General features: G+C 48.0%; 1 protein-coding gene across 1 annotated transcript in view; it reads right to left on the bottom strand.

Moving 5' to 3' along the window:
• LOC149362309 (uncharacterized) overlaps window positions 1-14,127 on the bottom strand; it is a 69,546-nt gene continuing 55,419 nt past the window's right edge. The window contains exons 11-15 of the mRNA XM_089572984.1: window positions 11,468-11,581; window positions 10,565-10,685; window positions 9,435-9,624; window positions 5,459-5,601; window positions 1-708 (exon numbers count right to left, since the gene is read on the bottom strand). Of these exons, the coding sequence (XP_089429110.1) occupies window positions 415-708; window positions 5,459-5,601; window positions 9,435-9,624; window positions 10,565-10,685; window positions 11,468-11,581 (862 nt within the window). The 3' untranslated portion in view covers window positions 1-414. The remainder of the gene's footprint in view (window positions 709-5,458; window positions 5,602-9,434; window positions 9,625-10,564; window positions 10,686-11,467; window positions 11,582-14,127) is intronic.

Below are 14,127 nucleotides of genomic sequence, written 5' to 3'. Positions count from 1 at the left end.
TTTGGAGTCCCGCACTGATGCAGTTGAACGTTGCATTTAAGACGATACTCACAAATATTTGTGAACCATGGTCTGTCTTGGTAAAAAATATGAACCGACAACTTAAATCACGCTCCGAAGCACCGAACGCCGACCTCCTCTCGATCCTGCCGAGGCGGAGTTGAGTGCGTGACCAGAATTCAGGCCAGGGCATCTGTACTGGAATTCAGGCTCAGCCCATTTCGAGAGTTCTTTGACGGTTCGCTAGCACTGGGCTCGGGAATTTCACAGAATTATGTTCCGAGAGGTATGCAACATTGGGTGCACATAGTCTGCGTTGCAGAGCTGGTATCTGGCATCTGAGGCGGGTTGGCACCGAAGTCCGCGCGACTGTTCACAGGCGCTGCAGCGTCCCGTAGCGCACTCTCGCGGTGTTCACAGATGCAGCACCATATCCTTGAGCGAAGAGATCCTCTGCAGCGTCCGCGAGGCGTACTGCTGGTGCGGCAACTCCTTGGCACTGCGTGGCGTCTCCAGGCCCAACAGCTCGGACAGGAAGCGAACCTTGCGGTCGCACTCGTCGAAGGACCGCCTCCGCCGCGCCGCCTCGCGGCCGATAACGAGCGTGCGCAGCAGTGAGCACAAGGACTGCGCCGGGCCGTCGCACGCCACGTAGAATAGCAGCGCGGCTACGTAGCTCAACATCGTGTTGGCCACGAAGTCTCGAACCTGGGTGGAAAAAAAATTGGCAGTGGCTTAGCTCTGGTTAAAGGGACACCGAGGAGAAATTGAAGTTGACTTGCATCGAGAGAATACCAGCTCCTGATTACAAAAACGCCATTCATACTGACAACAAAGCTCTTGTAACGTAGAAAAGAGCAAGAACCAAAATACAGGTATCGCCGCCACGGGCCAAACTCGCAAGTACAAGCTTCATGACGTCATAGGACAAAACAGTGTTGCTAGAACCAATAGTTCTAGCAACACTAGGACACGAGAGCCACGAATCACTGAGGCGCAGCAAATGCATGCGCAAATCTCCTTGACGTTGCCAGATGGCGCCACGTACCCGACAGCTACGCGCGCTCCTGCAGCGCCGGGACCAATCAGCGCTTGCTCACAGCGGTGTGGGGGCTCCCGGTATTCCGCTAACGGTAACACGGTACACGGTATGCTAAAGGTGTCTATTTGCGAGAACTTCGTTGACGACTTCGAGAACGGGATCCATTGTAACACTGGCAAAACGGCGGTGCAAACCTAAACGAAGCGACGGCCGCAGTAGCCGATAGATGCCTTCAACGTGCGGCCGGCGGTAGCAGGGCCGGATTAAGAAAAATGGGGGCCCTGGGCTAGTGCGCATGCAGGCCCCCTCTCCCTTTCTCCCCACTGACCCCCCTGCTACACTACTGGAATATATCCCATGCTTCATTGCAATTCCATCCAATTAAAAAGAACGAAGTGCGATCAATGGTATTCATGCAACAGTAACGCAGTAGCATTAGTTTTACAGCGTACAAAAACACAACGCAACTCTTGGAACGCGTGACACGTATCCGTCTGTGGATGAGCGCCGAAATCCACAGAAGAGCCACGTGAGCCGACCGACAACTTGCGGGGCTGCACTGCAGCGCGCTGCAATGCCTACTCTCCTCTTTCAATGACACCGTACACAAGCCGACAGACGGGTTTTTGTTCGCAGTACTGTTTTTAATGCTAACGCATCAAAGAAAACCAGGCTGAGCTAGCTTCCTACATTTGAGCTGGGTGCTCCGGCAGCGACTAGGAAATAGAAACACTCGTTAATTAGTGCCCCGAGAGGGTATTATTAAAAGTTATTAAAAGTTATTTGATTACACAATGAACGTTTACTACTGCCCTTATGGGGCACATTTGAATAGCAGAATTTAAGTCCTGGATCACTGGTGAGCGTGCTCGGCGCTGAGCCGAGTACCCGGGTTCAAACCCAGCCGCACAGCGGCCGCGTTTTGACGGAGGCGAAATCCAAAATGGCGCCCGAGTGCTGTGCGATTTCAGAGCACGTTAAAGATCCCCAAGTGGTCAAAATAATTCCGGAGTGCTCCACAACAGCACCTATTTTTTTTTTTGCTGCCGCGGTGGGTCAGTGGTTATGGTGCTCGGCTGCTGACCTGAAAGATGCGGGTTCGATCCCAGCCACTGTGGTCGAATTTCGATGGAGGCGAAATGCTAGAGGCCCGTGTACTGTGCGACGTCAGTGCACGTTAAAGAACCCCAGGTGGTCGAAATTTTTGGAGCCCTTCACTAAGGCGTCTCTCATAGCCTGAGCTGCTTTGGGACGTTCAACCCGCATAAACCAATGCACCAACAACATCTCTTTCTCTCCTTTCATTCCCACCTTCCTCCCTCCTCTCAAGACACGGTTAAGGTGTCCACCTAGAAGTGAGGCAGTTACTGCGCCTTTTATTTCCTCAAAAATTAAATTTCACCTGGCTCTACAAAACCAATCCCCCAAAAAAGACCGAACAAAATAAATTGCCGTGGCGGTCACATTGGAGGCGAAATACTAGAGGCCCGTGCACTATGCGATATCAGTGCACTTTAAAGAAACCGAGGTGGTCGAAATTATCCGGAGCCTTCCACTACGGCGTCCCGCATAGCCGGAGTTGGCTTGGGATGTTAAACAACATAAATCTAAACATAACAGAACTGCGCGAAGACGACGGGACAAAAGAAGGCATGAATGCACACACACAAAGCGCAGTGTGTGTGTGTGTGTGTGTGTGTGTGTGTGTGTGTCTGCGCTTTGTGTGTGTGTATTCGTGCCTTCTTTTGTCCCGTTGTCTTCGCGCAGTTCTGTTTTGTTCTAACCATGAACCGACTAGCCCAACATCATGTCTTACCTAAACATAAACCCATAAACGAGTGTTTCGCTTTCCTAGTGGCTGCCGGAGCACAAAGTGAAACTGTGGGGCTGCCAAGAACCTAGAACAGCCTGATTTCTTTTTAAATTTGGTAAAGTTAAAGAAGAAAACACGGTGTTGTATAAAATAATTCTGACGATCATATGTCATATCTGTGCGAAATTCGAACTTGAACAATCCACCCGTGTAGCAGAGAGAAGCATTCTACTGTGCGCGTTTATTTTCTCAACAGTCTGTATATTTGTAAGCCGTGCAGAGGGCGCAAAGCAAATATTTTTTACATGTTGCTCCGCACTGCATATTAGCGGAAATATGTGTGGTATTAAAAATTAATTAGTGGATTTTTAGCGGATTATGAAAGCAGTTCCAGCAGAATGCTTGGCGGCGAGGCGGGATCCGATGTCCCCGACTGTTATGCCGACGCAAGGATTCTCAAATACGATACACCTTCAACACTACACCTTCAGACGCCACTGAACGGGGGGATTGACAGAAACCACGAAAACCTTTCCACAATCAATAAGCAAACGCGTATATCGCTTCGTAAGAAAGGCGGCCCCCTCGGGGTGGCGGGGGATATTCCTGTTTTTGCAGCTCGACAGGCTCTCCCCAACTGATTATTCTAAGCGAAGTTACATAAGGTGGGGGCCCATCTCCTCGTTCTGGTTTTCTCGCTTCATACGTGTCGCTCAAAGTTCCATTGCCCACGGTTCCAAATACTAAGCACTTAGAATAAATGGGCCCCTTCTTCTGCTGTCGGAGGTGAGGCCCTGGGCTGCAGCCGCCTTAGACCCCCCCTTAATCCAGCGCTGGGCGGTAGCTTTCTTTTCGGCTGCTGCTGGGCCGCACTGCTGGCCGCCAGAAATCACGGAGTCTGCGTTACGTCATGTGCACGTCATGTTTCACGTCACTTAGTGCTGTGTCGTCATAGGAGAATCCCAAGTTTGAATCAGAGCGGCGGGAAAAACTTTTTCAACTTCGAATCCAAACTTCTTAGAAATAAATGCATCTTTCGCTGCCGGCCAAGTGGCAACAAAGCCATGAAATGCCGAACTATCACATTTTGCTATAAAAATATTAATAGAGCTCTCCTCAGTGTCCCTTTAAGCCTGGATATACAAGCGAAAAGCTGCAGTTATGCTTGTTTGACGTCATGGCTGTCGCAGTTCGCGCACAGTGCACTGGGAGCACCAGGATAACAGTGTAGGTAAGCGCGTTACATAACCCTCCTTCCGCATGCGTAGTAACTGTAGTAAACACGCTGCTGCAAGTAGCGTCATACGAGGAAGCCGAGCGCGCGCCGATGCAAACTCGGTAAACACGCGCAGAGCGCGCGAACGACGGCGAAGGTCGACCGGCTGAGCTGCGCTCGGCGGCGGCTCCGCCGACCACCTGCGCCTCTCCAGTGACGTCACGCGGCTAACTGGCGCATGCGCAGCTGTGGCTAAAATTGATCACGGCGCACGCCAGACCCGGTGTTGACTAGCCTAGTGAAGCTTTTCGCTTCAAAAGTAATGAGGACGGAAATGAGTCATGTTATAAGGCTGGAAACCGAGTGAACAAAGCTTTGCCATAGCTGCCAGTGAATGGAAGTTGTCAGTAACACAAAGGCAGAAAAGCGAACTGCTCTTTTGCAAAGCAAAGAAAGTAAACCTATAGGGTAGAAAGTTCAAAGCGAAAGCGTTAAATGAAACCTCGAACCAAGCAACTTAGCCCTACACCTGGAAGGATTTGAGATATTTTTGGCTCCGTACTGGAAGCTATGCTTTTTCATATGTACAAACCTCGCAAACATTTTCTCACAGTTGTGCCGATGAGTGGGTCGCGAGCTGCAGTGCCCACGGTGGAAACCGCTTCGAACGCACATAGAACCTTACAGGCATTCCGGCTAATCATAGGCAGCCTACAATGCCCAGGCGGCGCTGAAATTCTTCCACTGGACGTCTAAAAACTGTTTTCATATTTTCTAATACACAGTAGTGAAAAAAATGGACGGGCGATCACACGATGTGATGCGATAAATCTGCGTGAACAGTAGCATTCCGCTTTCTTGTTTTCACCTTTACGATTATCAGCTCCCATTGCCTCATTGAATTTGATTTTGGCATTGGAGCTTCAACAGGGGAGAGGGAGAGCAGCTTCTGGAGGATGGATGCCGGAAAGTGCGTGCGCTCGCTCTCTCACTCCGCCCCCCCCCTCCCCCCCGCGCAAACACAGTGCTTTTTTATCAAAAAAGGGCTATAATGCTAACGCAGTAAATCCTATTCATGAGATTGAAAAGGTCTACCCGAATGTGTTAAATCATATAGGCTCAGCGGGTCTGTAAAATGCGAGGAGCCTGCGCAGTGCAGTACTCTGAGCGTTCACAAAACTGAAGCATTCTGGAAAGCGTGAGACGCTCCCTTACTTCGAAGAAAAACATCTTTATAGCAGAAAGGCTAAGAACCCATGTCGGAGGGCAACATTTGTTTCGCGAATTGCTCGACATAGTGGAAGGGGTTGCTGAAGGGGCGCGAAATGGGCATGGCTATAAGGAGATGAAAGGTGGAAACATGTTGTGACGTAAACGCACTGCTTACCATGAAGGCTTGACCAGCCTCTAGTGTGTGGCGTGCGGATAGCACGCCGTGCATGGCGATCATCCAGGAGCAGAGGTAGGCGCCCAGGGAGAGCCGACCCAGGGCAGCAACCGTCCGGCAGCCAAGAACGTCGTGGACAAGACCTGGAGACAATGGACAGGGTCGTGACGTTTGAAACATCGATAAAAAATGATATATCTATTTCTTATTCGAATGGAGTGCTAGGATTCAGTTCATCTCAAAATCTGATCGACAGCACCATAGACATATTTCCCGTTGTTGTTGTCGTTGCCTCCGACAAAATGGGTGTGGACCCATTTTGCCCTAACTTATATCATATGGTACTTAAATAAGGATTTAGAAATCAGGGAAGGTGAATAACAAAGTCGAGAAAATTTTGAGGTAAGAGCAGAAATCGAAGAAACGACGATGTAAAAAAAAAGAGCAACAACTGACGCTTCCTGGCTTTCTACTGATTTTCGTCTTTGTCGAAACTAAATTCGTCGACAGCAGTTCACATTTCAAGAATGTTCGTGAGCACGCACTTGACCGATTGGTGCACACTTGAACCCAGTTGTTATAAGCCTTTTATTTTACGATAGGCAACCAATGTCACTTGTATCAACGCTCGCTTATCTTTCTCTCTAATACAGACTTTACATTGTTTTCATGGGTAGACAAAGTGCGATCTCCTGACTACATGATTACATGCAACCTCTTTAATCATGACACATAATGTAAACATGGTTACATGAAAACTCTGTGGAATGTGCTGGCTTTGGACAGTTGAATAAGTGCAGCAATGAAGCTGAGCAGAATGTCTAAAATACTGACCCTGGAGTGAGTGTTATGCCACTAACACGTGACAGACGCCTAGTTTGATGTTCTTATTGCGTTGATGCCTTTCAATAGCAGATAGACTCTAAACGCACTCATAATGTGCAGAAAAGCGTTTCATGCTTTCCAAAGACATGGTGACTAAGGCACGTTTACTAGCTTGAAAAGGACAGCGCATTCACGGTCTCGCTATAGGCCACTGTTCCACATGCTTTCCCATGGTCACAGTTGTATCTACATTCTTTGCATTGAGGCTTAGCCTGAAAGTGTTTGCTGGCGTTAAAATTCCACTGTCTGGTATTTTCAGGCGTGAACACACCACCAAAGTTGCACTTTGAACAGCTGCGAATATCTGATTTCGAATTATTTTGTTACATTTTTTTTGACATTAGAGCACTGCTATGAAATCTTGGTGCACCGAAATTGTTAGGTTACTAACAAGATGCGTGCCCGTTTGATGACATGGACCATCGCACCTGGTACGCCATAAGGTGTATGCATGCGAAAGCACTGCGGGCCGCATGTATCAAACATTTGATTGTATGAAGAACATCTGCAAGAAACCTTGAGAGCGATTACAGCGGCTAGTATATGTATGTAGTATGTGTAGTATGTGACACAGTTGTAGTTGTGCAAGTTGCTTATATTGCTGGGTACGAAGCATTCAGCGACCAAGAAAAAGCCAGCCCACGAACTCCTGTCGCTGCGAACGGCTTGAACTTTGAATCTCTTATCAACGTTCGGAAGCTTTCAAGGTATCAGAAGCTGAAGCACGTAGACATCGATATTTTAATGAGAAAGCGTTACTGGTCCCATTACGAAAAAAGACGACGGCGTGTGTTTGTGTGTGTGCTTGCGGATGGTGCAGAAAATCCCAGTGAGGGCAAGCAAACAGGGTGACGTTATCAAGCGGCCATATGACGCGCACAGCAAGCCGAGCCGAACTCCACTGGGCAACCTGTATGTGGCGCCGTTCATGTGGTGACATTGGTACCCAAATTATGACGCAATCGTTTGTCGCACATCATCCTGGGTGCTGTCATAAGATTTCTCGTTGCATTAGCTTACATGTGCTAACCAAGTTGGAGGCTAGCTTGCGACAGGAATTCTAACTGACGACATATGAACCTTCAGTTGTATGTCAGCACCGAATAGGTACCTCTTCTCTTAAGGCGCGGTTGATGTGTCCACCGAGATGTGAGACAATTGTTTCCGTGTTTATTTTCCTCAAAAACCAATTTTAGTATCAAAGTTTTGATGCAACCGTTGGTCGTACAGCGTTCCGGGTGGTATCAAACGCGCGTGCGCGCGCGTCTGTGTAGGTGGCGTCATATTTCTGAAAAGAAAAAAAAAGACTCATCGCCTGAAATAGTCAGTTTGCAAACCGCAATCAAACGTCTACGTATTGTGTCCATGACATGCTTTCGAATTTCCACGAGTCACTAACTCCTGTCGCTGCGAACGGCTTGAACTTTGAATCACTTATCAACCTGTATGTGGCGCTTTCGAATTTCCACGAGTAAGTAGTCTTAAGTGTCTCTGACGATTTTTTTTTGTTTTAGTGCGTGCAGCGAGCTTAAGTGAACCGTCCAGCATAGCGTCACGAGTCACCAACGCTTCGGGGCATCGAGAGTGCTTGTCTCACAAAACAACAACAACAATAAATCATATCGTATGCATGCTCAAGGCTCTTAGTTAAAGGGAAAGGCCATAGGTGACAAACTTCCTGGCAAACCCTTCGCCTCGTTTCTGCCCTTTCGCTAACGAAGTGGTAAGAAGTAAGCTTCTTAAAATTAAACTCACAGAGGAACAATTTGTTCGTGCTTTAGGATGGTTTCCGGATATATTTGGTTTCTCCTGCGAAATGCGGAATAAGGGCCAGATGGTTCCAGTCAGAAGAGGTTTACAATTTATTGTACATGACGTATTAGAGAAAAATAAAAATGCCCCCTGCGATGATGAAAGCCCGGGTTTCATGCCTTGTAATGTAATTAGGTTCAAGGCAGGGAACTTGGGCACGAGCCAATCGAAGAGCACGAACTGCCATTTTTTTTTCACACGGCACCACAGAAATCCTCCCCCGGTCAAAGTACAGTGCGGTATGGCGTCAACTGCAGACAAACTGCTACTCACCCTACCTCCTTCATTGCTACCACCCTGCCTTGATCCTCCCACTCTGCTCAACATGTGGGGCTGCCAAGGCCACCCTCATACACTATCTGTGGGAACGCCCCCAACCCATGGCAGTTCCCCCATACCCAACACATCCCCCTCCTCATGAGAGGCCGATCTGTGAGCTGCTCAGCCAGCTGGCCAAACATGGCTACTGGACAGAGCTCTCCGTGAGACCCAAGATCGTGGACTCTTGGACAAGCAGGAGCACAACCCCTGAAGACCTTTCGTTCTTTTCTTTAGATAACGTTGTTCCTTCTCCTCCTCCTGTACGTACACTACTGCACATAGGCACACACACACCTCCAGCCTTCCACTGGCAACCATCGTTTCTCACGCTGCGAAACTGAAGATCGTGCTCCCGGCGTGTCCTTTCACCCTGGCGTGCGACTTTAGGTCTCCTCCTCATCGAGTGTCTTTTTTTTTTCCAGCCGGCGGGTAACGGTAAACCGACCCCGTGCGGAGCCTGCGATGTTTTCGCTAATCCTCCTACTCCACACCTTGGGTAGGTCGCACTTTCAAGGCTAGCCTCCTGTAGTGTCTGCCACATTCGGATACCTGATACTACGCGAAGTAGCGCTTCGTGTACGTTCATGAAAGAGGACAGCCCTCGTCGAGGCGTGCTCGCTGCAAGGCCAGGGTTGCGATCCGCTTATTTGGCATCAAAGATGCACCGGCGCCTTCGCAAACATAGCAGCTCAGACATAGCAGCAGTTTCCCTAAACCATGCAGCGGGCAACTGGTCGCTGAGGAGCGCATGCGAACACACACACTCATCTCAAACCTCCTGGCGCCAGCTGCTTGCGTTACGTACAGCACGTCGAACCCAACACCCATGCACGGTGCTCCATTTTTCCATTAAATTCTTTTTTTTTTTCACTGCTACCAGAGGAAATAGGGGGAATGCCGCTGCTATCCGGCGGACGAGCCAGAAAGAACACCCGCTTTTACAAGGCACAATACGTACCGGCTTTCCACGCAGTGGCCACCCACAATACGAAGGCGATGGCCACGCACCAGGCTAATCGAAGACCAACGAGGAAAATCACAGAGGCTGCTGCAGTCGGGCTCGGCACCCAAGATTTCCACAGGCACGGGTAGAAGCCGCCCCACACCAGCGCAGCGGCTGACAGGAGCCACAGGATGACCCGTGTACACTGCAACAAGTTTTGATTTCACTTCTTGCAGACTGATGCCAACGCGTTCGCGATGGATCAAGGCAGTGCTCGCAATCACATTGAAGACACAGGTAACCCCCAAAGTTGAAAGCAATCCGTTACCTTAATTCTCTTGGTTGACTTCTCTTTCATCCGACCTCCCTCCCCTTCATTCTCTCCTAATATAGATGGTTTTGGTACAGATATGTCAGTTCTATTCCCTCACCGACTGATTCAGTGTCGAACTCCTCCTCAGGACCTACAATAGGCCTCTTAATTATTAATAAACTTCATACAGCAGTGCCTTTGGCCTGCATCTTCGTTTCGTGAGCATTGCGAGGGCAGCACATTAGCGTTTTGTGAGTAGTGACATAGCAGTCTTAACGCTGTGGATAAGCCACACAGGTCGTCCCTTTCATTCGATTTAACTTTACATGTTCATTGTAGTCGTCCGTGCTCTTCACATGCCATGACAGCTTGAAGTAACAAAGCGAAAAGGAATCAGAGAGAGCCGCCGAGAGCCGGCTCGATGAGCGAACATTACCTGAGAAACAAAAAAAAGTCTCGAGTCAGCTGCATGACGCGACTGCGAGATAGTGAAACTGTAGGTACGACTCAAAAGGTCAATTATAGCCGGATTTTAGTGTCATAATACGTTAATGCAATTCCAGAAATGGTAATGTACGCGGCCTAGCTCTACGAACAAGCCGCACGTAACGTAGAACGACTCACCCTAAGACTACAAGTGACTGCAAGGACAGTTTTTTTTTCAAAAAAAAAAAACGGAACCAGGTATTCTCTGTCACACTAGGGACGTTGACTTTCATGCCTTCGATACGCACGTCATCACGTGCAGTTTCTTCTATACTAAATTTATTGTTTGCTGTTCACATTGTATAGTTAAATCAAGGATGGTGTTTGAAGTAACGAGGTATCTTACCTTAGTAATGGATACTCTTCGTACCCTCGTTATCCAGTGGTTGAACAGCACGCCTATGATGAACGCTGGGGCGTGCAGGAATGGCAGGTAAACGACGTCGCTAAGCGTCCTCACGGACTCCCTGGAAAGTTCCAAATACATGCCCGAATGTAAAGCTGTATCTCGTTAACCCTTTCAACACAGCGTTAAACACAGCGTTCAACACAAAATGTGACTGTGATAAAATGTGATAGCAATTGATATCTTGTATAGAATTCTTTTTTTGTACTGCTGTCACTGTTGCCTGCCGCTGGCTTCCTGGTCTCGTCAAGATGTTGCTGCAGCTTTTTGCCTGGGAGACTGTCAACATCGTGAAATGTTGAAAATAAAGGTGAATACTACTAATACTGTTAAGCAAGTTTGAGTAATTCAGTACAGTTCATACCACTGCTCTTATCTGATGCCATGGAATAAAGAGGCAAATGTGCGAAAATATGTTTATCAAGGAGGACCGAGCTTTGGCACACGTGGTCACACATGCTGAAGGAAGGGAAGTTGCTCTGCGCATACAAGATAGCCCGAGTTGCTTTGGGACGTTAAACATCATACACCAAACATCTGCGCTTACATGACAAGGACACAGACAGGACTGAACACACACAAGGCGCGGCCTTCATATCTATGTCCTCCTGTCGTGTTCGCTGTGAAAATAATTTGTAAACCCCATCTAGGTCGCATCTTCACTGTGGACAGCGTTGTTATTGACATGTGCAGTAGCAGGCGTGAGATCACTGAACTTGCTAAATATTTTAACAAAAGAACAAGATTAAACCAGCAGTGGCGCAGGGTGGAGTGCTTGCGCTAGGCCCGCCGGCTAAAATAAAAAACAACAACTAAATATTGCGTCACAGGAAGGCAGAGTACCTGCTGTTCATGATTATTGGTGGCTGGTAGCCTCTGACTCCCACAATCGCAGACACCGCTGCGATGGCGACTAGAGCGATGAATGCGAGAAGGACGGACGTTGTCCTCTTGAACCTGAAATGGATCAACGTATAAAGAACTTTGGAAACAACTGGTAAGACCCCTCAACCAGGAAGCGAAGCCGTTGAAGCGCACTTCTGAACATAACCTTTTGTAAAGCTGTAAGCGATTCTTCAAATTCTGAAGAACAATATAGCACATAGTGATGGTGTGTCGTTACGAAATGCTTCCGTGAGAACTAATTCCGTTTCACAAAACCGCTCTGCGCATGAACGCTCCGTATCCTCTGCCCTCCCCGCGCTCCTTTGGTTAGGGAACCACCAGCTGGGACCGCGCATGCGCAATGAGTGCTGGGGACAGATGCAAGCGCACAGCTTCAACCATATACTTTCCACTTCGCATGCGTAACCGTTGGCGCCTCGCGGAAGCTGTACGCGCCGGCGGTGTTCAAGTGAACGTGTTTTCAGCTTTCCGCGTAGCAGGGGAATTCTTCCGCACTCCCCAGAGGACGCCACATATTGTGAAAAAGGCTAATTGGGACATATCTATTATTTTTAACGTATAGAGGAGCGTTAAAACTGCTCTGGTGTCGAAAAAGAATCTACAGGTGCAAAATAAGGCTTTAATAAACAAAGATCACATGGAAGAAATGTTTTGCATGATAAAGCGTAAAAATACAAATTGTCCTGAAGGAATTTTCACAGTGAAGGCCCTTTAGTTTTACGTTAACGAGTTCAGGATTTTTGGTAATCAGTTCTAATTGTGAGGCAACTGTGGAATATTGTCAGCAGTAGCTATTGTGAAAATATTGAAGGTAATGGTCCATTTTTTCCGATGCGTAATAATAAATAACGATAAAATTTGCCTATCTCACACATCGAGCAGTCAAGACTGCCATTGAAGACCAATAGAGAACGTTTTTAACGACAGCGAATATGATAATATATAGAAGAAATGCAAGCCTGCCGAGAAAGATCCGCAGGTACATTGATTGTTATAGTGAAATCAGAAGGCCTCGGCTTCAGATTCAGGTTGTGGACTTTTGGCCTGCGCATGGATACTGCATGGCAGTCTATGCTTAGAAGTTCTTCATCGCAGCATTTAGGCAGGTGGCTGCGAATCTTTGTCTAAAGAGCTTGGAATGCACGCTATTAAACGGAAGCAGGTCTATGGGCAAACGGCGATAGTATGCCCAGCGAGCTTCTTCGCTAATTCAGAAAAACTACCTCAGATTCACGACTGAAGGCATACGTCACTGAACATTGCTCAGGTGAGACTGCAGGACGACGAGAGATCGTATGGTTACATTTCATGACATAACCATGCACTACCCCTTAGGTAGACTTCTGTGTCCCCCCGCACATAGTCCTCTCACCAAACCCCAAGAAGTTGCGTGGAGGCAACTCCAAACGAACACCTTCTACAACCCAGTGATATATGCCCTCATATACCCTGGGGCCTGCTCCCCTTCCTGCCAACTACGTGGACAACATGCTACTCCATCCCACATACTTTGGGCTTGCCCTCGGGACTCCCCCCCTCGAGGCTTGCAGCTCTCGAATACCGACTAGTGGGAGGCCGCATTGCTCAGTTCCGACCCGGACACACAGATCCTGGTTGTGACAAGAGCCATAGAAGTCGCCGAACGCCACGGGCTCATGGCCACTTGATGGGGCTATAGCCCCACACCATCTGCTACTTTTGTCGGCGGAAATAAAATTTATCCTCCACCTCCTCGTTAGGTTAGACTAAGACCCCTAGGCGTGATAGCAGACAGGATTACTACATAATTTGCCATAGTGCCAAGTTTTGAGCTGAGCGGATTTCTGAGCAAAAATAAATAATAACTTACGCCACCAACGTCAGAAGTCAGAACGTGGTCATGAGTAGGCAGTGGTTATAAGCGATTAGTCCCACAAGAAACCTGGCATTCGGTGCCCGACTGTGCGTGCTCCCCTCCGTTTTAATGTCTGTTTCATGCTTCCATGTATGTCAGACCGACTACCTCAAACAAAATTGCTGCTGCTACCTATCGCGCACTATAAACGGGCATAATATCAGTTGGGCTCCATGTCTTAGTATGTGATTTTTGAGACGCGGTTAGACAGTTTTTATGCGCTCCAAGACTTTCGTTCTTTCAAAAATAAATGAACAAGGAAGGCCCATAGCGATTCCGTCGGCATTCTGATTGCCTATTGCTTGTGACGAAATAATAAGTCGCATATCTTATATCCCTACTTGACTTTGGCATGTTTGTTTAATTTATGGCCCATGCCGCTATCGGTGACCAAGCCGAGACTAAGCGCACACAGCTTCCATCGTAATAAGCGCGAGCCAGAACTCAATCGTTGGAGCCCTTGTAATAAGGTAAGAAACGACGCCACCAGCATCGCTATAAAGCGTGGGTATTAGAAGCGGTCTTAGTGAAAGTGTTTTTTTTTCTAGAAAAAAGGGTTCGCAAATGCGGCTGAAACGCTGCGAATGTAACGCCGAGGCACTATGAACTCAGGTGTCTGGAATCAAAAGGACGATTCATAAAATCGCCTTTAATCTTTCTTTTAAATTATCGATGGAGCCTTTAACCCCTCAACCTTCAATCT

The sequence above is a fragment of the Amblyomma mixtum genome, chromosome 2 (assembly GCF_055824585.1).
Source record: "Amblyomma mixtum isolate Tamu chromosome 2, ASM5582458v1, whole genome shotgun sequence".
Lineage (NCBI taxonomy): Eukaryota > Metazoa > Arthropoda > Arachnida > Ixodida > Ixodidae > Amblyomma > Amblyomma mixtum.
Note: the sequence above shows the minus strand (reverse complement) of the source record. Positions and strands in the feature narration are given on the sequence as shown.